A 27187-nucleotide genomic window follows, 5' to 3' on the forward strand; every position below is an offset into this window, starting at 1 on the left:
GTTTTTTTCTTTGTCTTGTTTTGTTTTCCTGTATATAAAAAAAAGGACCCCAATATCAAGGTAGGGAAGGGGAGGAGAGATAGACCCCTTAGTGTATAGAAATGGGGGGGGCAGGAGAAGGATAAACCTCAAAAGGAAGGGTGGGTATAAAATGTCATTAAGGCAGCAAAATATTCTCTGTAAAAAGTTGGAGGAGTCAGCCTCAGAGAGAAAGGCAGAGGTCGCCTTCTCAATGGGGTTTTCTCCACTCAAGTGTCCAGAAGAGGGAAAATGGCAGCATCTCTTCCCTCTGTGGCAGCTACTCCAGTGCTCACTCTGGATCATCTTCCTTATGTAGATAAGAGGGCTGCAGGGCTCGGAGGGCAGAGATTCGCTGTGTGGGTTAAAAGTCAGCATTTCCAGCAGCAACTGAGCTCCAGACTCCTCCATCTCAGGCACCGCTGACTGCACCGGGCGAGGTCCTCTTGGAGGAAAGGGTCCCCGGGGTTGAGACACATCTCGGGGCCAGTCATCCTCTGGAGGCAGCCCCATCAGGTCAAAGATTTTGCCCAACTGGTCAGCTTCAGGGTTTCCACAGAAGAGAGGCTTCCGTCGAAACATCTCTACAAAGATACAGCCAACGCTCCACGTGTCCACAGGGGTTGCCTATGTAGACTGCAGAAGAACTTCGGGAGCCCGGTACCAGGGTGTAACAACCACAGGTGTAAGGGCCATCTGGTAGCTGTATATTCTGGCCAGGCCAAAGTCAGCCAGCTTGACTGTCCCACCACTTGTCACCAGAATATCTTCTAGCTTCAGGACCTGATGAACGATGCAATTGGCATGAAGAAAATCTAGGCTCTTAGAAACTGGTGCATCAGATCCTTGATGGTCTCGGCTGGCAAGCCTGGGGGTGGTGCCTTGTCTAAATAGGTCCTTAAGTCTTGGTCAACATGCTCAAATGCTAGGGTCACCTTGATTTCCTGGTCCGTCCGGGAAGTGGCACAGACATCCATCAGCCGGACAACATTGGGATTTCAAAAGCCTCCAGGCGCCTCAATAAGGCCACCTCACGAACTGTGCTGATGGGAAGGCCCCCTCCAGCTCCTCCTCCATTGGAGACTCTCATACTCTTGAGGGCCACAGAGTGGCCACTGTGGGGATCACGGGCTTTATACACCGTCCCATAGGCACAGACACCAATTTCATCCACTGGCTCATATCGTGAGGTAGCCATTCTCAGATAAGGGGAGACCCTCCCTGCAGGCCAAGAGCTATGAGGGCAGGCCCATTATCGGGACCCCGGAGCTGGTTCCTTTGGCGCCATACACTCGAGCTCTGTCCGGGGTGGGACCATAGACACAGGCCGCAGGCTCGATGTCTACATTTTTAAGATAAGTTACTACCAACTGGGCTCCATGGTAACAGCTGGCAGGGGGAGGAAAGAAAGGGGAGAAGAAGCTCTCCCTTGCTCAGGTGTGGTCCTTGAAGGGTTAACTTGCCCAAAACAGTGAAAGAAAAAGCTGCTCTTATGTGAACTTCTGCAGACTGTGAACTTCTGAGCCCCTCCCCTTACATGCTGGGTATAAAACTCTGAAACTCCCTGAACTCGGGGTTCAGGGGATTACAGCAAAAGCTGTGCCCTCTGAACATGGCTGCAGCCAAATAAAACAGTTTCCTGCTGTCTTTCCTGCGTTGCCTCCTTTGTCCCCACAACAGTTTGGCCAATGGGGCAACAGTGGGGATAGGAGATTTCCGTCCACACTGCACTCTCTCTCTTGCCTTTGGATGACAAAGTGCTTCACATTATTGAGTCTAGTGGTGGGAAGTGTGGGCCCCGAAGTCTCCCTTCGGCTAGAAACCCTGACCCCCAGGGATGGGTCCTCAGAGCCCAGGCCCTGCCCAGCCCCTGGCAACCCCCTAGCTTAACCCCCCTGGCACCCCGTGCCCAGTTCGTTAGCTCCCATTTCCCCTTGGCATTTCAGCCTTGGCTTTAGTGTCCTCCTTCGGTTTCCTCCCAGACTTCTTGTGGCTTTAAGGTGACTACACTGTGGCTCATTTCCCACCAGAGGGTTTGCTGCCTCCCACTTCCCTGGGCAGAACGGTGGGCCTCATGAGCACACGGAGAGTCCCTGTTTAGACTGAGTGTCCTTTCAGACACCTGCCTGGCCTCTCCAGTGAGGCCAAGGGAAGGGGGGAGTGTTTCAAAAGGAATGAGACCAGCTGGAATGTTCCAGAAGAACCACCTGACTGAGAGGCCCCCAAGAACATGCAAAGCAGCCAGGTTTCATTTGTCACTATGTACAGCTCAGCTTGTCAGAGAGGGAAAAAAAAAATTGCTGCTGACCTCAAGAACATTCACCAGAAGTGTGACCCAGGAAAGTCCGGCCTCGCTGCATTGGTAATTCCCCACTCAAGAGAGTTTAGTCCTAGGACTGAAAGAGTGAGCACCACCCAAGTAGCTGCTTCCTGAGAGGCAGCCAGAAGACATGCCGAGTCTAAAAATACCCGAGAAGAGCCACCTGGCTGGAGGTCGGAGAGCAGCATGTCTGAGGGACGAACGACAGTGGAGAGAGAGCCCAAGTGCGACTCATGAGAGTCATAAATAAGCCCTGGCAGGTTGCGGGAGAGGAGCCAACCCCAAGTCAGGGGACTTCGCAACATCTCTATTTAGAAAATGGTATTTAAAAGAGGTTTCAAGGAGCCAGGTGCAGTGGTGACGCCTGTAGTCCCAGCAGCTCAGGAGGCTGAGGCAGGAGGATTGCAAGTTCAAGGCCAGCCTCAGCAACTTAGTGAAACACTAAGCAACTCAGTGAGACCCTGTCTCTAAATAAAAAATGAAAAGGGCTGGGGATGGGGCTCAGTGGTTAAGTGCCCCTGAGTTCAACCCCTGGCACCTAAAAAATAAAAATAAAATAAAAGAGGTTTCAAAGACTGGTAAGATTCAACAGAAAGACAGACATGAGAGGTGGACTGGGAGAAGCATTCCAGGTGGCGGGAGTGGCTTGAGCCAGGGCCAGCATAAGGACAGCTCTCCTCAGGAGGGGGACCAGACATCAGCAGTTCTTCAGCCAGGGAGAGTCAGTCGAGTCGTATGCAAAGGCCCGGGCTCCCAGGCTCCAGGACTCCTAGGCTCTGGGACTCCCAGGAAATCCAGGGGTTCCAGCCACTAAAGGTGAAGGGCAGAGCCAAGCCTCAGGGAACCAGGCTGGACAGGGAGGATGGGGGTGGAAAGAGAAAAGTCAGGAAGCCCAAGGAGGAGGCCATGCAGAATTCTAAATGTCCAACAAGGAGACTCAGCCCCCTAAGAGAGGCAGATGGAATGGAGAGGTGGGGAGATACAGGGGAGAATCAGAAGAGACAGAATCTTCCAGAACTGGGAACTGCCTGGATATATGCTTGGAGATAAGAGCCCCAGAAGTTGAGGCTGGGGAGTTATAAGAATAAAGAAACCACGTACTGTGGGGGCCAGGGTTGCCGGCTTAATGTGGGAGGGAGAGGGTAAGTGGGTTGGGCGTGGTACATCCATCCAGGACCAAAGCTGTGGTCCTGAAGCTCAGGAAGAGCGCCTGGCACTCCATTGTGAGCCTGAAGCACTGTGAGAGCAGTGACCCTAAGTGATTTGAGGGTCACACTTGGTCAGGAATACTGAAGCCATTGGCTTAGGGGAGATGGAGAGGAGACGCACCGAGGATGGAGAAAGCTGAGCTAGACCTTGGGAGGGGCTCTCATTAGGGGGCAGGAGGAAGGAGAGGCAGCCATTGGAGTGGCCTTAGAAAGATCTGAAGGGGCAGGAGGAAAATTCAAATAACAGGAAGGTGCCAGAGAGGGGGCTGGAGCTGCACAGAGCAGGCCCATGTGCAGCTGCAAACAGCTGAAGCCACAGGAAGTGCTGCTCTGGGGCTCTGGGTGTCACTGGGAGCCTGGCCAGGAATAATTTGGTAAAATTGTGTGTCAAGGACAAGGCACCTAGCTGCAAAGGATGCTGGGAAATCAAAAGGAACATAAGAATGTCCCAGCTACAGGATGGGGATGCGTTAATGGGGACCAGAGTGGACCCACAGGTCGGAAGGGAGAGATTTAAGATGCAAGGAAGAGATTGCAGAAGAGGAAGGAGGCCGAGCGAAGGAAGAGGAAGTCGCAGCCCGTCAGGATGTGGGGAGGCGTTGCCAGGCACCAGGAAGGCCCCCCTGGGTCTGTGGCACGAGGCTGAAAAGCCCTCAGGACATCTGTCCTGTGCCCTGCCTGGGGGACTCCTGGGGGACTCCTGAGCAAATGTGGAGAAAGAGGGCGACCTGTTCTCCAACAACCGTGCTGGCCAAGCAAGAGGGATGGGAGGACGATGGCACAAGGGTTTCCAGGACGATGGCACAAGTATGTGGGAGTGGCCCCGTGAGCTCCAAGCAAGAGTGAAGGAGAATCCAAGGGCTGGGATGTGCCCTGGGCTGGGGAAGGAGGGAGATGGAGAGGAATAAAGGACCACTGTGGCCAGTGTGCTGGCACCTGAGTCCTGCATTCTGGGGGAGGTGACTGGTTTTGAACACTCTCAACCACTGAGAAGTCGGCCATTTGACTACGGGCTCTACACAGGTGGGAACTAAGATGAGCCTTTTATTTAATGGGTGGTAGGGAGACTTGGAAGCCTCAGGGGAGGACCCAGACCACGGGAGGGCCTCAGAGCACGCACAGGGGCACTGTAACAGCTTAACTGCTGGACTGACTGGGTGGCCAAGGGCCGGCTCTGCTGGTGAGCAAACCAGAGGCACCTTTAAGCCCCAGCACCCAGCACAGGGTAGGCACTCAGTGAATGTTCTGGCTGTGAATGAATGAAGGATAAAAGTGAATTCTACCAGTGGGCGAGGGCACAGCAGCAGACAAGGTGAAGGTCATGGAGCTGAGCATTGTGGGAGCAAGAGTGAGTTGCATGCTGGGATTGTGAAGAGGAGCAAGAGTGGAAAGGAGGCTTGGGAGCCAGGATCCAGAGGTGCTGAGTAGGTCTGTGGCTCAGAAAAGGCTGCTGAGCTGTAGGGTCTCCAGGCACCAGCAGGGGAATGGGGATGGGGTTGGAGCCTCCCTAAGGGTGACATTGGAGGGTCCTTTCCTGGGGAAAGGCAGGGTTGGCTACTGTGAGGAAGGAGGTTTGGGGTCGTGGGGCAAGATACAGGGGAGGAGGCTGTGAATCACTCTCACAAAGGGCTAGACCCAGGGTTAATCTCTACAATCAGAATGACTGATACTGGGGCAGGAAAGGGCTGACCTGACCTGTCAGAGATGAGAGAGCCTCAAGAACGACTGGAGCTGTTTGCTTGGGCTGGGAAAGACAGAGGGAGAAGTCCAGGATGGGAAGACTGAGCAAGCAGAATTAAATTCGTGGGAGAGACTGAAAAATCCCATCTTCACAAGAAGATTGCTGTCAGCTGTATCTGCGGTCTCTGGCATCTTTGTGGAGTTGCCAGGTCTAGTCTGAAACCACTCTGGGGAAGGTGGCTTTCTTTGTTTTTGTTTCTTCTTGGTGCTGGGGATGGAACCCAGAGCGTCACGCAGGCTAAGCACATACTACCCCCCGGAGACACTCCCCAGCCATGGTGGGTGCTGTTGCTGGAAGTGGAGGGGGTGTGGGGAGAAAGAAACTAACACAAGCAAAATCCCACCTGGGGGTCCAGAGAAGTGTGCTCTGTGCACAGGAAAAGATGCATGAAGTTCAAAATGAAAAAGTTTTCCTCTTTAGTAAAATGTTGGATTGTAATCAGAACACTCACAACTTAGCAAGACCCTGTCTCAAAAAAAGTGGGAGATCGGGACATGTGGTTCAGTGGTGAAGCACCCCTGAGTTCAATCCTTGGGACCAAAACAAAACAACACAACACTCAGCAGAGGGCTGCACAGGGCAGGAGGCTGTTATGGGAGGAAAAAGAAAGTGGGCTTCTAAGGTTACCTGAGGCCTCAGTGTTCATCTATGACCCTTCCCTCCATGCTGGCCAGAGGGCAGGGTCCACCTGACTCTTAATTGCTCTGAAGTCAAACCTAAGCAGCCCCAGGAGCCATAAACCTGGTCTGGATACTCAAGAAACCTAGAGCCAAGCCAGGCTTTTCCTCCAGAGATTATATAATCAGGTAGATCCGCCCACCTACGTCTAACCCCTCTTTGGGGGAATCACTAAGGATTTTTGTTGTGCTTGGTTGTGGTAGTGGTTATTTTATTTGGGTTCCTCTCTCCACTGGAGGAAAGTCTTGGACATAACATTCAATGGAGCAGAACTGTCTGAGTAGTTGGGGGATTTTTTTTTTCTGGTTTTGGTACTAGATGTTGAACCCAGGGCCACTATACTACGAGCCACCTCCCCAGTTCTTTTTATTTATTTTTAATTTTGAGACAGAGGCTCACTAAGTTCCTTAGGGCTTTGCTAAATTGCTGAGGCTAGCCTTGAACTTGCGATCCTCTTGCCTCAGCCTCTCAGGTCTCTGGGATTACAGGTGTGCACAATCACACCCAGCTTTGTTTTCTCAATTGTGGTAAATGACATAACATAAAATTCACCATTTTAACTACTTTCAGGTGTCCAATTTGGCAGATTTAGTACAATCACACTGTTTGTGCCACCACTGCCACTGTGCATTTCCAAATATTTTTGTTGCCCCCAAGGAAATCCTGGATCTATTAATCAATCATTCCCCAAACCGATACCTGGCGACCACTAATCTGCTCTCTGTCTGTGGATCTGCCTATTGTGGAGATTTCATAGACGGATGTGGCTCGAAGCCTGGCTCTTGCACTTGACACACAGCATTCTCAAGGATCGCCCATGTTTTGCGTGCATCAGTCCTTCGTTCCTGTCCACAGCTGGCTAACACTGCATCACTGTGGATGGGTCATGCTGTTTATCCATTCCTCAGATGATGGACATTTGGGTTGTTCCCACTTTGGGGGGTGTTGTACATAATGCTGCAGTGAGTATTCATACACAAATTTTTGTTTAAACTCCTGTTTTTGGATCTTTGTGATATATACCAAGGAGTCAAATTGCTGGGTCATATAGTAGGTCTGTGTTTAACATACTGGGAAACCCTGGGTACATTTTAAAACCTTGTGAGGACTAAGTTTAAGTTTCCTTTCTTTTCTTTCTTTTTTTTTTTTTTTTTGGTGCTGGGGATTAGAACCCAGGGTCTTGTGTATGCAAAGCAAACACTCTACCAACTGAGCTATATCCCTAGCCCAAAGACCAAGTTTAAAAGTGCACTTTAAAATTAACCATCAGTCCCTTTGTTCTGCTGCTGTGGCTTAGCCCTGATTGTCAATCTTGACCAGTCACACACCTTGGGGTCTCCTATTTGAGATACATGCCGAGGTTTAAAAAATCAATTCAGTTTTAATTTCCTTTGATTGAAAAAAAAAATCTATGTAAAAAGCACTGTTAAGAAACAAGTAGCTTAACCATGGAATAACAGGGAAGTGTCACATAAAGGTGTCACAGAACCTCAGTCCCAGACTCCCCCTCTTTCATATTCTAAAACATTTCCCTCCCACTGGCCACGACTGAGAGGGAGCATTCGCCTCCAGGGCTGCTTCTGGTAAGGAAAGAAAGCTGCTCTGGCTCAGTGTGGGCCCGAGAGTGGCTGTGGGATGGATTTCCTGGGTACAGGGCAGGAGATCCACTTCATGGGCTAAAGAAGATGGCCTCTGTGCATGACCACACTAGGACTTCAGAATTGACCATAAAAGGCAAAGTTTATGGCTTGGCATTTAAATTATTTAGGGGATCTCTAGAAACCAGATAAAAACAAGAGTTCCAAAATCAAGATGCAGAAGTTCAAAGGGCCTAAGACATCAGTTTGTCAACGATCCTTAACTGGCTCTGATTTTGCAAAGGCTCCTTCCAGATCCTCAAGGCCTGACTAAAGTAAGACAGGCCTTTGGCTCCTTCAGCCCTCTTCCCTTCTCAGAATGTGGGTGTGAATCAGGCTGTAGCACGGGAGAGCACTGCTACAGGACGAAACCAGCAAGTTAGCAGAATTTTCCCAGCCAGTGCTTTCATTTCCACATTTTCAGAAATCCCGTGTAAGATTCAGATTTCCTGCTGCTCGCAGCCTTTGTTTTCCTGATCTGCTTGGATGTCTATCTTGGAGAGCCATAAAAGAATCTGTACTTTGTGATTTCATTTATACCTGATGGGCTGAAATGACAGGAAGCAGATCAGTGAGGCCAGGAGTGGCAGAGGCCAGGGAGGTGACCGCGAAGGGGCACTAGAGAAGTTTTAGGGGGATGGGACCGTTCCATATCATGACAGAGGCCTGGGTCACATGGGCGAACACACCTGGCAGAACTTTTAAACCCTACCCTCAAGATTATGTAAATTATACCTCAGTACTAGTTGATAACAATTTCAAAAAAGGTTACTAGCTCCTGTGGGAGTTACTTAAATACTTGGTGCCTCAGCTTGCCCAGATGCAGGGTGGAGACGCGATAGCCCTCCATGAAGCGGCTGCGGGGATTGAGTGAATGAAGCCACAGAGGTCCTTAAAGCTGTGTGTGTTTCGGGGAGAGCTCTGCATCCCTCTAGCCTTGATTTCCATTTACAAGCCAGGCCCCCATCCCTCTGCGTTATTCCTGGGAGGTCATTTATCCTCATTTATACGACTTTTCCTTTTTGAGTCCATCCCAATGCTGATCCACATTTCCTCTTGGATGAACCCATCAGGCCTCCAGGCCCCAAGTCTCTCCCCCTCTGTAATGACTTGGATCCACTGACATTAACATTACTGCTACTATCTAAAAATAAACCCTGTCCCTGTCACACTTGACCAGTGGTTCCCAAACCCAGCCCTTGAACTAGTACCCAGCTGGGTCAATCAGAACTTGTTTGGTAAGCTTGAAATGGTGTACACCCTCTGTCCTTCTTTCTTTCTTTTTTCTTGTTTTCCTGTATTACATTTTTAGATTGAAGCATCATATAAATGGAGTAAAGTGCAAAAATCCTAAGTGTACAATTGGATCAATTTTGACAAGTGCCGATGCCTGTGTTACCCGGCTGTAACCAAGACAGAGAACATTTCCTCACCTCCAGAAATTTCCTTCATGCCTAGTGTCATGTTGGTAAAAATTTAACACTGGCTCCCTGGGGAAATGCTTGGACTGATAGCGTCTGTTATCTCCTTGGTATAGACATTCCTATCACAGTCATCTAGAACTGTCAGGGTGATGTCCCTAAAAGCAGAGTTGGGCAGAGAGGCTCACAATGAGTCAGTGATGAAACAGGATAAGCAGCTTCAGCACTGTACCCCATGCCCCAGCCAAGCCCACCCCTGCATCCCATTCCCAGCCCCAGTCAACCGCTGTTTTTTGTCACCTGAAAATAGTTTTGCTTGCTCTAGAATGTCATATGAATGGAATGATATAATACATATAGTTGTCTCTTGGTATTCACAGGGAATTTGTTCTAGGACCTCCCCCCACACCAAAATCTTCCGATGCTCAAGGTCTTCTATAAAATGACATAGTATTTGCATAGAACCTATACATATACTTCTATATACTTAAATAGCCTCTGGATTACTTAAAATACCTTATACAATGTAATGCTATGTAAATAGACATTATATTGTATCGACAAGAAAATGGTTTGTAGCTGTTCAGTACAGGTGTACATTTTTTGAATATTTTCCATCTGAAGTTGGTGGAATCCGTGTATATTGAAAGCTGTGTGTACAAAGGGCTGACTGTGCTCATTTTGTCTGGTTCTTTTGTTCAACATGGTTTTCAGGTTCATTCACATTGTTACATGTATCTGAGTGTTTTCCATTGTAAGGAAACATTATAATTTATTTAGTTTCCTGTTAATAGACACTTGGACTGTCCCTAGTGTTGGGTACTGTTATGAAACAAGCTGCAGTGAACATTCTAGGGGAAGTCTTTGTATTGACATGTTTTTTTCTTTCTCTTGAGTCAATTCCTATTAGTGCAATGACTGGGTTTGTGTATTGGATATTATGTTTGTGTATGTGTGTGTTACTTGGGGCTGAACCTAAGAATGCTCTATCACTGAGCTAGCCCCTTTAAGTTTTTTTTTTTTTTTTTTTGAGGCAGGATCTGGCTAAGTTGCCCAGGTTGGTCTTGAACTTGTGATCCTCCTGTCTCAAGTCTTCAAATGGCTGGGATTACAAGTGTGCGCTGACACACCTGGCTCAAATTTCATCTCTTTCATGGAGTTTTCTAACTTCTTCACCTCTTCTTCTTCGTTTGGTGTGATCATAAGTCCCTTAGAAATGTATGAGACTTGGAGTGTCTTTTTATTTCTGTATTTTTGTTATTGCCCCCATTATATTTGTAGGGTCACTGAGATCAGGGTCATGCTGTGTGTATCTCCTGGCACATTCTTTGATTTGAATCTAACGTTTTTTCAAACATGTTATAGGAAGAGTCACCAAAGTCTTCTAAAAGGAGCTATCCCTTTGGGAGATAAATCAAGAGGGAAACAAACTGGATAGCCTTTTCCCTAGGAAAAAACCACAGCAGCTCACTCCCTGACATTTCTACTACTGAGCAGAAATGGATGAACTGTCTTAGGGCCTCTGAGGCTTGTCACAACAGGACAAAGGAAAGCATGCTGTTGGCAGTCTTGCTTTGGCAAAGAAGCCCTTATCTCTTGCCTAGCTGCCTCCCCAAAAGCCTCTGTTTGTCTTGCCTCACTGGCTAGCTTCTAACCAGTAGCAAGACTGCCAGATCATAATCAGTCATTTTCCCCTGTCCTGAAGTATGAAAGCTACACCATTTTCAGAACTCAGTGCAAAATGAAAATGTAGAGCTTCTGTTAAAAAAAAAAAGTATTAAGAATTTTAAGATGAGAATAGCAGGGCATCAAACCAAGCCCAGGGCCTACTGGACCAACTGCATGGGTCCCTTGCCCTTGAAGCCAGCCTTGATGAAAGGGGACAGAACTGCCGGAAATAGACAAAAAGCAATTAAATAAGGTTGATAAAGAGATAATTTATCTCCAAATTCCTCAGCTTCCTTTCTTAATATAAAGATAACTGAGAAAGAAATCACCTCATTTTCTGTAATATATTGCTGGCAAATTGCCAGCAAACTCTCAAAAGTTATGAGTTGAGTCTTTCAAATGGATGTTGAAGTACTAAGCTCCAGTACCTATGAATGTGATGGTATCTGGAAACCGTCTTTGTAGTGGAGATGAGGGCATTAGGTTGGGCCCTATCCCATATGACTGGAATCCTTATAAAAGGGGACACTTTGGACACAGAGACAGATATGGGTAGTGGGAACATGATGTGAAGACACACAGAGAGATTGCCATTACAGGAAGGAGTAATACACTAGGAGCCAAAGAGCTCCAAGGATTGCCAGCCAACCACCAGAAGATAGGAGGTGGCTGGGAACAGATTCTCCCTACAGCTCTCTGAAGGAACCAACCCTGCCAAGACCTCCATCTCAGACTTGCAGCTTCCAGAACTGTGAGACAATCTATTTCTGTTGCTTAAGCCACCAGGTTTGTGCTACTTCATGATGGCAGTCACAGCAGACTAACCCGGGCCCCCAACCAGAGCAGGCGTCTTTTGCCTTGGACAAGCTCTTGCCACCCCTGGAAAAACAGCATTGGCATAGCATGTGCCAAGATCATAGGACGAGGATGGGACCAGGGCAATGTCACTTTTGTTTTCCAAGTCTCCTTCCTACAGAGGGAGGGAGGAAATGCCTCTGTGGGCCTTGGTGGCCACAGTTCAGCAATCCAGATGCTGCCCTCCTGGACTCTGTCCCAACTCAAAGCACTGGCTGATGCCTAGAAACGGCCGCCCCTAGCGAGTACGTGTGACTTGGCCCTGTGGCCGGCTTGTCCACACCTGAGGGTGCAGCGTGCAAGTCTCAGCCGGGGCGGGGGAAACTGGCCGCAGGTGCCTCACGCCCCTCAGCCCGGGAACTCCGGGTCTGCTCCCTTCCAGGCCCTTCTAAGGCTAAGGAGCCTCGGCGCCCTCCGGACGGGCTCGCACGGGGCCCACTCAGCCCGGAGGTTCTTCGAGCCGAGCCGCTCGGAATGGGGAGGTTTCCCGGGTGGAGCGGCGGTGGGGCCGCGGGGTGCGGCGGGGAGGAAGCGGGCCCGGCGCTGGGGTCAGTAGGGCGGGGGAGCAGCTTTGTGAGGAAACAATTTGCAGAGGCTGCCAAACTGGGGCCGGCCTGGGTGACCCTGGCTCGGGGGCCTCACGCACCCCAGCTGGGAAGTCCCGTTTCGTCAGGGCCGAGTCCCAGCTCGCGTTACCGCGCAGCCAAACATGGCCACCGAACCCCGGCTCCCGGGCCGCAGCCGCGACTCGGAATGACGCAACGGCCGCAGGTTGCATCACCCGGCGCCTACGTGCTCCGCCCGCCCCTCGGCCGCCCGGATTCGGACGCTGATTGGGCCACGTTGGGCGGTAACCTCTGCCTCAGCCAATGGACAGCAGCCACAGAGAGGTCCGTCCTCAGAGCCTGGGCGCGGGGCGCCTATAAAAGGTGCCCGAGGCTGGGGCGCGAGCCCTGGAGAAGCGAACCGTCGTTGCGGAGTCTTAGGCGGTGGCGACGCCGCCTGCTTGGCATCTCGGACCGCAGCCGAGTCTACAGCGTCGCCGACATGGAGCCCGAGCCGGAGCCCGAGCCTGTCACGCTCCTGGTGAAGAGCCCCAACCAGCGCCACCGCGACTTGGAGCTGAGCGGCGACCGCAGCTGGAGCGTGGGCCACCTCAAGGCCCACCTGAGTCGTGTCTACCCCGAGCGCCCGGTGAGAGCAGCCCCTGGGGATGCCACGTCTGCCTTCCACTTCCGGTAGCCTGTCCCTTTGCTGGCGGGTACTCGCCTGGTCACCCACCGCAGGGCTGTGGTCACCTCTCTTCCTGCCCTGCCGCCCTAGGCGCCCCCACTTCTTACCCAGTGGCTGTCATCTCCTCGTTCCTGGCCGCCAACAGCCCACTTTCCTGACGGGTTGCCTACTCCTGTCACTTCGCCTCTCCAGGTCCCCAAGGCTGTCCCTGTCCTGCCCCACCTCCCAGACCCCTTCCTCATTCTCCACGCGTGGTTTCCGGCTTTAACCAAAATAGGGAAGCAGCAGTGTGACCTTGGGTGAATCATTTCACCCTCCATGCCTCAGTTTCCCCAAAACAACTGGCGACGAGTAGGTGTTCCTAATTAGGCTTGTAGCCAATGGAGAAACGTAAGAAAACCAAACGCTGAAAACGAGTGTTCTCAGTGGGAAGAGGGGAGAACAGCCCTGCCCAACTGGACAGTCAGGGAGAGCGCCAGTCACTGTGTACTTAAGGTCCCACGCCCAGAAGCAAGACGTGGCTCTCCCCTCCCTAGCCACCTTCCCCTGGCTGTTCCCTCCCTGACGCTGAACTCCCGAGTGGAGTGGAGTGGAGTCCTTGCTTAGTCCCAGGGAGGGGCCCTGGCACTTTCTAGCTAAGAGTAATTTAGGAGGGAAACGGAGTTGCCTTGAGTCTACTTTTAAGACTCTGGTCCTTCAATTAGAGAGACTTCCTTGCTTTGTTTTGGTGGACACAGTTGTCAACAGCACCCTTAGCACCGCCCTCCCTCCCTCCTCACCACGTGATGAGGCTGTGCTCTGGACCTTCCTGTATTTACTTTGTACTCTGATATTATGTAAGTGTCAGCAGTGTTCTTTGCAGCCCAAGAGTGTAATTCTTGGTTAAACAGGAAAGGGCATCTGGGTGGCAAAAGGTGGGGAAATTGTCATCTGAAGACTGCCAACCTGTGTAGTGCATGTGTCAGTTTGGTTTTGCTTCTTATTGTCAAGAATTGTAGACATGAGTATTCCTTCTGAGTTGTTACTTTGAAGTTTCCTTATTTATTCAGTAGGCTTCTATTCTGGTGTCCTTTAGGATTCACCTTGGCACTCTGATTTCACCATAGGTGTTTTCTAGAAACTAGGTGGCCTTGTTGCTGGGAGAATGACTGTTGGGTACACAAATAGGCACAGCAGGTGTAGTGTAGTTGCATCATTTGTAAAAGGCCCCATTTTGAGAAGTGTTTTCCTTGGTGGCCTCAACATTACTCCTATATGTTGAGTCCAAGATTGTAAATGAAAGGTCTCTCAGATATGCAAATCTGCATTTAAAATTGTTATAGTGGAAGTGTACTCATCATTTATTTTCTATAGTATAAAATAGCGTATCCTTTATAATAGTTGTTTGCTTAAGACTCCCCCCTACCAAATCAACCCTCTGGGTAAGGACATAATGCCAGTTCAGGTCTTTAGAAGAGAGGAAACACTTCAAATCCACAGGCAGCTGTGGTTTTCAAACCTTTTCTGGTTGTTGGCCCACATTTACAAAAGTATTTTGCAGTTCATGTGAATAGCACTCACCTCTTAAGTCAGTGAGACCAATAATGAACACAGCCATTTTGTTGTTTTAGGTAAAGTGTCAGAAGTCCTAATGTATGTTGATAAGTAGATACAAATTTTCTGTTTTGTTTTAAACAGCTAACTTTAATGTCTTGGGTTTCTTGGCCAGAATAGCTTTATTCCATGTTTTACGTAATTGGTTATTCTGGCAAGAGCAGGTTGACAAGAGCAGGTGACCTCCAATGTAATGACTTTGATATACCTTACTTGAGGCTATTACTTTAAAGTTAAGTTTAAAATGAGTTTAAAATAGATTTTAAGGGCTGGGGTTGTGGCTCAGTGGGGGATTGCTTACTTAGCATGCGTGAGGCACTGGGTTTGATCCTCAGCCCACATAAAAATAAATAAATAAAATAAAGGTATTATGTCCATCTACAACTAAAATTTTTTTTTTAAAAATATACTTTAAAAGTGAGATTTGTGTAAAGTGTGTGGAGTCCCTATAATTGTAAAGTCACTAGTGTGTAGGGAGTAGGAGTTAGAATCTTGCAACAGGTGCCCTTGGATGAGTCAATTTCTCAGACTTTCCTAAAATAGGAATAACAGCTCTGGGAGGGTCGTGGGGTATTTTTTCCTCTTCCTCCCTTCCCACTCATTCCATTCCACTCTTTCTCTAACTGGGCCTTGAAAGCATTAGGCAACCCCCTTGCCGCTGCACTCTACCCAGTCCCTAACAGAGTCAGGTGACCCACACATCATTTCTCTGACTGCATTTGTAAGTCAAGAAGCCCTTTGTGGGGCTTAGGTTTAGAATTGCTTCTGTTATTTTGAGGCAGTGCTTAGGTAGTTTTGATGAAGGCTGACCTTGGAAGTCTTGAGTTTTCTCTGAGGCCAAACAAGGTTTTAAAGTTAGTTGCTGTAGGAGCTCCCAAATTACTTTGTGTTTTTAGTGGCAGAGAGCAGTTTCCCCGGGGATTAAAAGATTAAGTATGTTGCCATAGTTTTTATGGATTGGAGATAATTTGCTATCCTAAATTTATTTGCATGTTCTACTATCAGTTTAAAGTTAAGCACGTTCTAGATAAAAATTTTGTATATGAGGTTGTTCAAAAAGTGTTTTCTTGTGATACTGGGAAAAAACACATATTCTGATTATTTGTATGAAACAGTTCCTCCTGTGTTCTGGAACTTGTGGACCCTCAATGCTGACCTATGTTACTCTCTTTCCACCATCAGTGTCCAGAGGACCAGAGGTTAATTTATTCTGGGAAGCTGTTGTTGGATCATCAGTGTCTCAGGGACTTGCTTCCAAAGGTATTTTGTGTCACTTACACATTAACTTTGCAATGTTTTTAAGCACTTAACAAGTTGAATTCAGATCCTGAGGTACCTCTTTATTGCTTTTAGCAGGAAAAACGGCATGTTCTGCATCTGGTATGCAATGTGAAGAGTCCCTCAAAAACACCAGAAACCAGCACAAAGGTATGCTTCTTCCTGATGATAACAATTTGTTTCCTTCAGTTTCTCAAGAAAGGGTTAAAGAAAGTTAGGTAAAATTCGCTTTTATAGCCTTTTTACCAAGTTGTATTTTGCTTCTTCCCTGGGCATAGCAGGAATTAGGAACTTTGTTATTATCAACACAAGTGAGAGTTTGCTCTAGTAGTAGTATAGTGTGCCTTGAGTGCTTGTGGAAATGTAAACTTACGTGTTGTTACACTGCTGGGATGTCATCTATCTACAGCTGCTGTGTACCCAGAAGCCTGAACTAGCAAGGCTCTTGAAAGTGTTTTTTGTTTTTCACATCTAGCTCATAGCAAGTTTCTTCTAAGGAATCATTAATAAAGAGGAAAAAAGTGAATATATTTCCTTTGGAAATTTTATCACGGTTATTTATTTGGATGGGAAAAGGCCACAGTGATGATCTCTAAAGAGCTGTTTGACAGTCAAAAGCATTTATTTTTCATTTCCCAACATTTATTTGAAAATATAGTATAAATCTTCACATTTAGAATGGTGATGCGTTCTAAATGTGTATTACAACTGGACTTCCTAAAAGAGCTGAATATAACAGGAAATTTCTTTCCTTTAGGTTGCTTGTATTTATAAGTTTTGTTGGTCAAATTTAATTTCTAGAATTAGTTAAGTTTAGCACCATAAGATGTACAACATGGTCAGAAAGCTTTCTGACCAGCTTCATTCATTGAACTGAATCTTCATTGGAAGATTTTAGTGAAACTGATGCATATTTACTCAAAGGAAAAAAGTCTGTATTTTTTCTCCAGTATCTTCCTACCTATCTGTAGATACTGGGGCCTTGTGCATGCTAGGCAGGTGGCCTACCACTGAGCCACATCCTAGGCCTACTCTCTGTGTTACCAGCCGCCTAACTCAGGGATCCTACCTGGATCCTTGCTGACTGGATTCAGTTGCCTGCCTGCCCACCTGCCCACATAAGAAATAGGACAAAGATGAAAAAGGAAAAATGGATTTTATGCTTTTGATCGAACTGTGGAGAAGCAGCTAGATTTCTTCTCTTTATGTTCCACAGAAGCTGTTAACATGTATAAACAAAAGCCATGTGTTATACATATGTAAATTTCATAAGCCTTCCTGTGCTAGACCTGTGTGGGGTTAGGGAGCAATGTCCAGTGTCCATTCTTGGTTTCCTTGGTATCCTCAGCCCAGGGTGGGCAGCCCTTTAGCCTTTATTCTGAGTATGAGGAAGTTGTCCTCAATTTCAGAGGGGTCCTTAATTTTAGTCTGCTTCACCTCTAAAAATTGTGTTGAACAAGTTTCAGAATATTTTTCACATATCATTGGCTTTTATTTAATTTGGTCAAGTTCAGAGGTGGAGAATGGGACATGTACCATTCACAACAAAATAATTCTTTCATCTAGATTTCACAGAGTTGCATCAGGTTCTTTGTTCTTGTGTTCATCTTGTACTTAGGTTGCTGGATCCTCAGAGCAGCCCAATGCTTCTAATCAGGGACAGTATCTTGGGGATTCCTCAAGTGATGGCTTAAGGCAAAGGGAAGTTCTTCGGAACCTTTCTCCCTCTGGGTGGGAGAATATCTCAAGGTAAGTGTTAATAAAGAGCCAGGTTTGCACAACATAAATGTATGTCTCTCGTTTGCATCAATTTAAGAATAAAGTGTGATTACATATGTGTAGTCAAGAGAACTTTTAAGATGTGTATAAAATTTTGCTTTGTAAAGGTTGTCACTTTAAAGATCTCTTGCTGTATTTGGTTTTTCTTAATATGCAGCCTTATAGGGACATATAAAAAAGTAGGAGATTCATGTACTGAGTGTGCAGGCATTTAGCTTCCCACTGAGTGTGCTTCCCATTATTTTGACCACTTGGGTTGCCCTCATGGTGGGAAATTAGAGCTGTTGCAGAAGACAGTTTTTCTAAGCATCGTGCACTGCTTTGCTGAGTGGGTTTGTGCTTTTTTTCTATCATAACAGAGACAAAAAGTGAAGAGACTAAGAAGTGCTTTGCCAAGAGCTGTGTTGGAGGTGCCAGGGAAAAAGGCCATTTCTTTAGGGCAGTTAGAGCTTTTCTTTAGAGCAAAGCCAGAAGTGATTACATGCTCTAATGTTTGGACTTTATAACTCTTGGAACACCTTATTATAAAAGTCATTTTCAGAAAAAATAGTCTGCTAACTACAAGTGAAATTTTGTAACTCTAACCCTGTGCTTCTTTTCCTAGTACTTTTTATATTTAATTCTTGAAAAAGCCAGGTGTTTGAGGAAGAGTACTTTTTTCCTTAATGGAAGTTTCAAATGCAAAAATAGTAACAATTATATAATGAATCCTTACCCCCACCATCCAGTCCCAATAATGATTAGAGTTTTGCCATTTTCTCTCTCCCATACTTCAGAATATAACTGTAAAAACTTTGTAGTTATCTTGCATAGCAATGACATCATTATCAGATTGAACAAACATAAGATTTTATCATCTTTTTTCCATGCACTGTAACTTTTTAGGTGATCAAAAACAGTATTATACCAAGACTTGTATTGGAATACTATTAGAAATACTCTGGATCTGGAATTTGTTTAAAAAAGACTGTCCGCATATACATTGGATAATTGGACACATTATTGGATTAAAAAAACAACAACCTTAAAACTGTTTCCTTTATTCTGGTTGTACAACTTGAGAATTGGCTTGTATCTGACTACTTGAATTTCACCATGTTTAAATGTGTTGATTTCATTTAGCAAATATTTGTTGAACAGCTAGTGCATTAAAATTTTGCTTGATGACATCAGCTGACCTGCAGGAATGAAACATAACTGGTCATTTTCCCACAATTTATGCTAATTTCAATTTTGTGAATTGCTGCCAAAAGAGTTCACTGTACAAGCACAAAGCCCAAGGTGACTCCCCCAACCCCTGCTGAAAAGCTGTTGCATGGTTGAAGAAGTTTGGGTCAAACAGGATGTCTCAAGTTCAGCCCTGCTTCTTACCTAGCTCAAGATCTTGTACAAATTCCTCATCTTTCCTGAGCTGTACTAGGGCTCCCCTCTAAGATGGGGTGCGGTCCCTCCCCATAGGCCATTGGGGATCCATCAACCTACACAGGACACCAAATGTTCACTACTGTGCAGTAAACAGTGCCACCTGCACATATAACTGCTCCAGGATAGATTCAGAGAGAGGAGTGGGAAGAAGTGGCATCGGGAGGAAGGGAGAGATTTTTCCCCCCCCCAGGAATGATTGGGGGAAATGTGGCTTTTGAGCTGCTCTCTAAAAGGTGATCAGTGAATGTAGGTCTGCTGTGAGACTCAGTCAAAATGGGGCGGGGTGGGGGGGAGATCTACTTAACCTAAAAAGGTTTAGCTTGTTCGTATGTCTATGTACAAAACAAGAATTCTTGTTTTCCCACGGGATGTGGACCATGATAGGAAGGCTTTCACTCAGTATTCTGTGTGCTTGTGTTACACAGGTGCACCATGCATATAGTCATCTCCAGTGTGACCACTTAAGGCCCATTCTTCTGTCTCTTTGATTTGAATTCCTGATTGTAATTTATTTTTCTTTATTGCAACCAACTCAAAATGAGTGTTTGTTTTCATCTATATTTAGGTCTGAAGCTGTCCAGCAGGCATTCCAAGGCCTGGGACCTGGTTTCTCTGGCTACACAACCTACGGGTGGCTGCAGCTCTCCTGGTTCCAGCAGATCTATGCACGACAGTACTACATGCAATAGTGAGTCTTTCCTGCCTTGCTCAGTGTGACCTTGGTCCCCTGGGAGCTAAGGGAAACCCATCTGTGCTGTAAAGTTTATAATGGAGGATGAGTGTATCTTCCTCAGCCCTGCAGGGTCGTGTTCTTTGTGGTTCTGAGGGTGGAGTAGAGTATGAGCAATAGCTGCTGCCTGATTTGTGTGTTGGTTCAGGGGTGCTTGTGTCTGAGAGTTTAATGCCTTTATTTAGAATGTTACCTCCTTTTAAATTAGCAGTATCTTTAAATTTTTTTGAAAATTTTAATTTGCTAATATTTTAGTGGTCTTGATATTTAATTCCAGATGAAATATACCATGTGGCTTTTCTTAGGAAAGGCATTTATAGATACGACTGTTAGTAAAGAAGTTCTTCACTAAGTTGTAGAGAAACCAAGTGTGTATGTGCCTACTTACAGTTCTTAACAAAGATCCCTAAATAAGTTCATGAGCGCCACAGTCTTCAAAGGACTTTGGTCTCAGCAGTCTCTGCCTCTATTATTTTTATTTTAGTTTAGCTGCCACTGCTGCCTCGGGAGCTTTTGTCCCATCCCCAAGTGCACAAGAGATACCTGTGGTTGCTGCACCTGCTCCAGCCCCTATTCACAACCAGTTTCCAGCGGAAAACCAGCCAGCCAATCCGAATGCAGCTCCTCAAGTGGTTGTTAATCCTGGAGCCAATCAAAATTTGCGGATGAATGCACAAGGTGGCCCTATTGTGGAAGAAGATGATGAGATAAATCGAGATTGGTTGGATTGGACCTATTCAGCAGCCACATTTTCTGTTTTTCTCAGTATCCTCTACTTCTACTCTTCTCTGAGCAGATTCCTCATGGTCATGGGGGCCACCGTTGTCATGTACCTGTAAGCACATGATTTCTGTCTCTCTTTTTTTCTGTACTGCAAATTACACTCTGTTGTGACTGATTCATCAAGTCCATATTTTCTCTTTCAAGCAGTTTCAGTCGTTATTGGAGGAGGTGTATTTAAATAGTAGGTCACTGTGGCACTTTGAATTTAGGGAGTTCACAGCTTGGTTGGCTATTGCTCAGAACACATTAATTATGTGTTAATACAAGAAGAATATTCTTCTCTTGATAAATTACCTTCCAGATCACAGACCACAAAAACATAGCCATACTATGGTATGGAAAAGAAAATTGTATTTATTTTGAATAAGGACATACAGTTCTTTGTATTTATCAAGCTACATCTGCCTTCTAGGATTACGGTTGCAGCCCTGTTAGCACAGCCCTGAAGGGTCAGGGACCTTCACAGGCCTGATGTTTGGCTTAGCTGTGGTCTAGAGCAGTGGTTTCCATTGGGGATAATTTTGTTCCTCCCCCATTCCCAGGGGACATAGTAATGTCTGGAGACATTTTTTGTTGTCATAACTATAAGGGGTGATCCTGCTGGCATCTAGTAGGTAGAGCAAGGGCTGCTGTAAATTTCCTGCAAGGCCCGGGACAGTTCCCATGGCCCATGCAACCCTGTATGTCATTAGCACCTACAGTGAGAGAGAGGTGTTTGTGATTGAAATTGAAAGAAGTTTTTGCTTTATAATTAAAATGGATTTTTATTTGAGTTTTTAAAAATTGAAAAAGGAAACATTTAGAATAATGTAATAGACACTTATAATATCCACATTGTTAATATTTTGTCATGTGTGTTTCAAGACTTGGATTTAATTGGATTTTCCAAATAAAACTTTGAAAAATCATATACTAAAGTGACCTACAATTATAGTCCCTAAAATTATATATTAAAGTGACCAATGTAGGTAATTATAATGCTCTAATATTTACAGCTCTGTGTGTGAGTATATCATCTGTTCAGGTTTTAAATGGAAGGTTTAGTTTATAAACAAGCATCATCTATTAAGTGCACACTGTGTGCCAGCTGCTGTTTTGTTTCTGATGAATAAAACAGCCCTTATTTCACTGACCCATGTGAAACCTCGGGGCCAGTGGCTTTGCAGATTTTCTTGCCATGACCTTCAAGTTGGGGTGCCATCATGATTAAAGGAGCAGAGACTTAGATTATTGAGTAGGTCTCACTGTGATGTTAGCTAAGGTAGACATTTTTATGTGCTTCCTTTGAAGGCATCATGTTGGATGGTTTCCATTTAGACAGAGGCCGGTTCAGAACTTCCCGAATGATGGTCCTCAGGAAGCTGTGAATCAGGACCCCAACAATAACTTACAGGTACGGAGCCTCTGCGGGAGCCCAGCCAGCTGTGCGCGCTGCACCAGGCCCTCCAGTCCTCGGCCTGGAAGTTTCCAGCTCTGTGTGTGGTTCACCATTTTATTAGCCTAAGTATTTCATGTTGTTGGGGTTTTTTTTGTTTTTGTTTTTAATCAAATTTATTCTTAGAATAGTAGCGGGGTTTTGTTGAATATGCCTTAAAATCCATTTGGCATTTTTCTTATGTGGAAAGTGGCTTTTTTTTTTTTTTTTAATGTAAGCAGTATTTTTCTAGACCCACATTTTGAAATTCAGGGGTCTATAGCTATTGTAGGATGGACATTGTTAATGGATGATGGGCATAAGCACATCTCATAGAGTAGACTTTCTGAAAATAGAATTTTTTAAAGGTGGATTAATGCATGACCCTTCAGGGTATACTTTAGTAAGAAAACTCTGCTTTCAGAACTCTGAGTTTCCATTGTGGGTTTCTAAACTCGGAGCATTGCCCAAAGTAGAATATCTATATTTAATGAAGTGGTTAATTGCTACTTTAATAATAGTTGAAGATCAGGTTGCTTCATTTGCTGTGACACATGCTGCCAGGAATATTCAAAACCATGAAAGGTCATCAGCACAGTTGTGTCATGGAAGCCTGGAAGAGCCTCGGGCAGCTGAGGATGTCATTCTGGGGGTCTGGCCCTTTCTAGCCTCCATGTTGCTCTGCTGTCTCCTAACTTACTGGTGTTCATCTTGACCCCAGTGTTTTTCTTCTTGTGCTTCTTGACCTGTAGGAAGGCGCAGATCCTGAAACAGAAGACCCCAGCCTCCTCCCTCCAGACCGGGATATGCCCGATGCTCAGCAGACCAGCCCTTCATTCATGAGCACGGCCTGGCTTGTCTTCAAGACTTTCTTTGCCTCTCTTCTTCCAGAAGGCCCTCCAGCCATAGCAAACTGATGGGGCTTGTGCTCCGCAGCCAGAGGCATTGACAGGCCTGGACTGGATCAGCTGATCCAGCTGGACGTCCTCACCTGGACACGACATGACACAGTCATTAAAAACCCACAAGGACAACGATAGGCTTTTGCGCTGAAGCAAAAGCAAAAGCAAAAGCAGAAATAAGACATGAAGCCATGATACAATTCGATGAACAAAAAAAATGCCCAGGGCTTCTCATGTCTTTATTCTGAAGAGCTTTAATATATTCTGTATGTAGTTTAATAGGCATTGTAAGTAGAAGGCATTAGGTGTCGCATGTTTATGCCTGAGGAACTTTCCCAGATGTGTGTGTCTGCATGTGTGTTTGTACATAGAATTCATAGATGCAGAAATGGTTCTGCTGGTACGATTTGATTCCTGTTGGAATGTTTAAATTACACTAAGTGTACTACTTTATATAATCAATGAAATTGCTAGACATGTTAGCAGGACTTTTCTAGGAAAGATGTATGTATAATTGCTTTTTAAAATGCAGTGCTTTACTTTAAACCATGGGGAACTTTGCAGAGGTGGGAACCTTTGCTGGGTTTTCTGTTCAATAAAGTTTTACTATGAATGGCGGTGGCGGAGACTCCTGTTATCCTCGCAGTTTACCCTGTGTCCATTGTGGTTGGATGGCCAACAGTTGAAGTGCTGATTTTTAAGTAGCCTGAAAAACTTAGTTTTAATTTACCAAGACTATACCAGTATCTGCCTCCATTTCCCAATTTGAACATTACTAGGAACCCACCAAGGTTAAATTCCCACAATTTAAAATCAGTGTCTTCCACTGTGGCAATTCTGTAGTCGTAGTTTCACTTCAAATGGCAGCTTTTGTAAGCTGACCTTTTATGATTTTAATCCTTTATTAATTTGTGACTAATTAATCTCAAAAGCACAGTTCTAAGTATTCCCACAGGGGTAATGTTTCAGGTAGAATGCTAAAGCCCCAGTCATGTTCTTTTGGGCAAAGTCGGTCGGTCTTTGGTATGGTCATGATCACTGAATCTTTACTGGGAATATCATATGCATCAAATAGACACCCCCTAAACAACCCATAGCAAGATGCTAGCGGACACAAAGATATTGTATGTATGGTTGTGCTTGCAAGGGCCAACTAAATTATGTAGAGTTAAGTGGCAAAAAGTTTAAAATCGCAGGGTGCCCTGGGAATAGGAGCTATGAGAACGTGGTGGTGATATTGAGAACTTATACAAGATGATATTTGCTTGAAGGAAGCAAAAGGCTCGAGACTGGAGTTTTTATTTAAGGAGGTTTATAGGTGAGGGAGTGGTGTGAGATGAGGGCAGCGTTTGCTGAGCACGAGAGAAAAGAGAAAAGTCACAGCAAGCCCGAAGGGCAGCTGTGGGACTTGCCCATCTTGCCAACACCTGATTGGGACATGCTTGGGAGGTCCTGTATTGTTGGTTGAAAAGGCACTTGTTGAGAATTGGTGAAGTCTTGGGTGGAAAAGCCTGTTGATTTTCAGAGGCAAAGCAATCACCATTTGGCAAATGGCCTGAGGCCCTCAAGGAACTGGAGCCCATCCCCTGTTTCTGTGGGAGCCTCTTGTGGTATCTGGGGGCTGAACTCTGCATTCCACAGCCCCCGGATCAGCAGTGCCAGCCAGCTTCCTACAGCCTTAGTGTGAGTAAAATGTTCTAAGGCATCAAATATGTGGTCACATCATACTGTGGTCTACTGGTGTCCTCAACTCCTGGAAAGAGTCACCAGTGCTGTTACATCTACAGAACCAATTTTGAAACCCCAGACTAATTCAGAATGCTCAAGATTCTGTTCCTCTAGGACTACTCTTGGCACTAAATCTCTTATCAACCACAGTTCTAGAGAAAGCATTAGTTCCTCAGAATCCGTGAGACACGTGTTTTAAGACCTAGTAGGCTGGGCATGGTGGCACATACCTGTAATCCCAGCTACTTAAGGCTGAGGTAGGAGGATCAGAAGTTCAAGGCTAGCCTCAGCAACTTAGACTGCCTAAAAATAAAAAGGACTGAGACTATAGTTCAGTGGTAGAGTGCCTGTACTAGACCCTGGCTCAATCCCCAATAACACACACAGTTGCCCAGTAGTACCAAAGCAATATGAACCCAAATAGCTACTAGGTGACTAATGGGAAAGTAGTTGACAAAAGGGTGATTCATATCCCACTGAGATGATGTGAGTTTTCATCATGCTACTCAGATGGGTATGCAATTTTCAAAAACTTTTTAGAATATGTATTTTTTTAGTTGTAGGTGGACACAATACCTTTATTTTGTTTATATGTGGTACTGAGGATCAAACCCAGTTCTTCACACATGCCAGGAGAGTGCCCTACTTCTGAGCCATAGGCTCAGCCCTGTAATTTTTATTTCTAGAATTTCCCATATATCATGTTTGGACTATGATTGGCTATAGATACCTGGAAGCTAGTGGTAAGGTGAAACTACTAGACTTTTATTTTTTATTGATTACGTGATCAATCATGGGGGCTAGGTAGGCAAATCTGAAATCATAATCCGGTGCACAGGAGCTAGGGATACAGTCCCTAGGTCTAATTTCTTCCTCAAAGAAACCTCGATCTTGCTTTTAAGGTCTTTAAAATGAGAAAAGAATGATCCTAGGGCTTCAAATTACCAGCTTGAGTCTGCATAAATTATCTGAAAGCTCCTGTGTCTGCCCTGAAAGAAACCCTTTAGCTTCGGCAGTGGGATTTCTGAAAACCAAGCTCACAGTCTCATCTTGGAAGTGACTGAATTACAAAGCAAATTGAATCCCCAACCTTGCAAAGAATAATAAGGACAATAATAATAAGGATAATAAGAATGTGGGATAATTGTGGAAGGAACATAAAGTTGGTTCAGGTGGAATTTATTGATAAGGGCTCACTAAGTAGAGATCCCGGGTTCAATGCTTTTGGCATGAGGGGTTAAGAAGGCTCTAACAGCCTGGTTGGCTGATCCTAGGACCAAAAACTGGACTCTGCTGAATGAAGTTGAAATCCCAGAACTACCTTGGTCAAAAATCACAATGGGAATTTCTGCCACTGAACTGGTATATCTAAATACAGTGGGAATGACTGCAGTCCAGAAGGGCAGGGACCTGATGGCAGCCCTTGGTAACCAAAGGCCAGGTAGGTGTGGTTATCCTATTAAAAGTAGAGTCGAGACAGTAATCCATATAATTCAACCTGCAGAGACCTGTGGCAGTGGCTGGTTGGTTCACACGGTGACTCTGGGAAAGGGAGAAATGGACAGTCTACTAATTCTTACTGCATCCATCTAGTAGAAAATTCTAGATCAAGTGAACAAAGTTGAACCTGAATCATAAAACCAGTCATAGCCCCTCAATCAATTCCCAGGCTTAAACCAGTCTAGACCCAGAACCCCTCAAGTGAGGGAGTCTGGTCCCCTTGAGGAAGGACCCTGCAGCTTTTTACCAGGGTGAATCCACTTTGGCAAAAAGGAAGCAATTGTAATGTGGGGGAATTACTGGGCACAGGCTTTAAATTGGCACTAATTCTAGGAGCTCCTAGAAACATCACTGGCCCACCAGCTGCAGAGGCAGGGGGGTGCTCTCTGGAGCCTCAGGCTGGCCCCATAAGTGAAGCACAGCGTGGGTTTGGAACAAAGCCCACCCTCCTCTACACATCACTACTCCCATTTTGAGAAAAGTCACTTACCTCACCTTAGCAGAGAAGGAACTCTTCACCATGAGCCACCAAGTTACCATGATCAGAGCTGCCTCTCATGAACTTGGGTGATGTGAGAGCCACCAAGCCAAGAAGTTGGCACGCGCAGCGGCACTCCGTCATCACAAGTGGGATGAATATATGTAATCAGGCCCTGGAGACACAAGTAAGACACAAGAAGTGGCCCAAATGCCCGTGGTCCCCACTCCCGACACACTTCCTTCTCTTTCCCAGTCGGTACTGTACCTATGGCCTCGTTGGGGAGTTCTCTATGATGAGTTGACAGAAAAGAGAAGACTCGGGCCTGGTTCTGCATGAGATGTGGGCACCACCTAAAATGGGGCACCTGTAGCACCATAGCCCCTTTCCAGGCCTCCCCTAGGTTAGATGACACCATGTGACAAAGACCTGAGAAAAACAACTAAAAGAAGGAATGATTCATTTTGGCCCACAGTGTCAGAGGTTTCAGTTCATGGTCAGCTGGTTCCTTTGTTTTCAGGACTGAGGTGAGGCAGACACATCATGGTGAAGGAAAGTGTCACCTCATGGCCACCAGGAAGCAGACAGCGAGCATGGCTGGGGATGAGACAGACCCTGTGGCCAGTGACTTGGCTAATTGGTCAGGGACTTGGAAGGAAAACGACTGAGAAACTGGAGGCAAGAGGTCTGGGAAAGACATATATAGTTATACCTTTCTGAACAGGTTAAGAGCATGAAGATAATTGTGTCCCATGTAAATTCTCACTAAAGGGTGACCTCAGCAGAAGGGGATTTTAA

General features: G+C 45.9%; 1 protein-coding gene and 1 pseudogene across 3 annotated transcripts; one reads left to right on the forward strand and one right to left on the reverse strand.

Moving 5' to 3' along the window:
- Positions 1 to 310: 310 nt before the first annotated feature.
- On the reverse strand, positions 311 to 1216 carry LOC113187735 (cyclin-dependent kinase 4 pseudogene; annotated as a pseudogene).
- An 11270-nt stretch (positions 1217 to 12486) lies between these two features.
- Positions 12487 to 22815, forward strand: Herpud1 (homocysteine inducible ER protein with ubiquitin like domain 1). Of its 3 annotated transcripts, none has more exons than XM_026395684.2 (8): positions 12487 to 12740; positions 15555 to 15632; positions 15726 to 15800; positions 17269 to 17399; positions 19420 to 19542; positions 20069 to 20419; positions 21658 to 21760; positions 22534 to 22815. In XM_026395684.2, exons 1-8 carry the CDS (start codon positions 12594 to 12596, stop codon positions 22696 to 22698), a joined length of 1173 nt encoding a protein of 390 aa, XP_026251469.1. In that variant the 5' UTR covers positions 12487 to 12593; the 3' UTR covers positions 22699 to 22815. The 3 variants fall into 3 exon arrangements, with proteins under 3 accessions (XP_026251469.1, XP_026251470.1, XP_077649022.1); XM_026395685.2 differs by having other exon boundaries at positions 15729 to 15800; XM_077792896.1 differs by lacking the exon at positions 22534 to 22815 and having other exon boundaries at positions 20069 to 20262; positions 21658 to 21753.
- Positions 22816 to 27187: the final 4372 nt, after the last annotated feature.

The sequence above is a fragment of the Urocitellus parryii genome, chromosome 15 (genome assembly GCF_045843805.1).
Source record: "Urocitellus parryii isolate mUroPar1 chromosome 15, mUroPar1.hap1, whole genome shotgun sequence".
In the NCBI taxonomy this organism is placed as follows: domain Eukaryota; kingdom Metazoa; phylum Chordata; class Mammalia; order Rodentia; family Sciuridae; genus Urocitellus; species Urocitellus parryii.

Coding starts and splice junctions, on each gene's coding strand:
- Herpud1 (XM_026395684.2), top strand. CDS start 12,594: ATGGAGCCCGAGCCGGAGCCCGAGCCTGTCACGCTCCTGGTGAAGAGC. Junction 15,801..17,268: donor CACCAGAAACCAGCACAAAG/GTATGCTTCTTC, acceptor TCTTGTACTTAG/GTTGCTGGATCCTCAGAGCA. Junction 21,761..22,533: donor ACCCCAACAATAACTTACAG/GTACGGAGCCTC, acceptor CTTGACCTGTAG/GAAGGCGCAGATCCTGAAAC.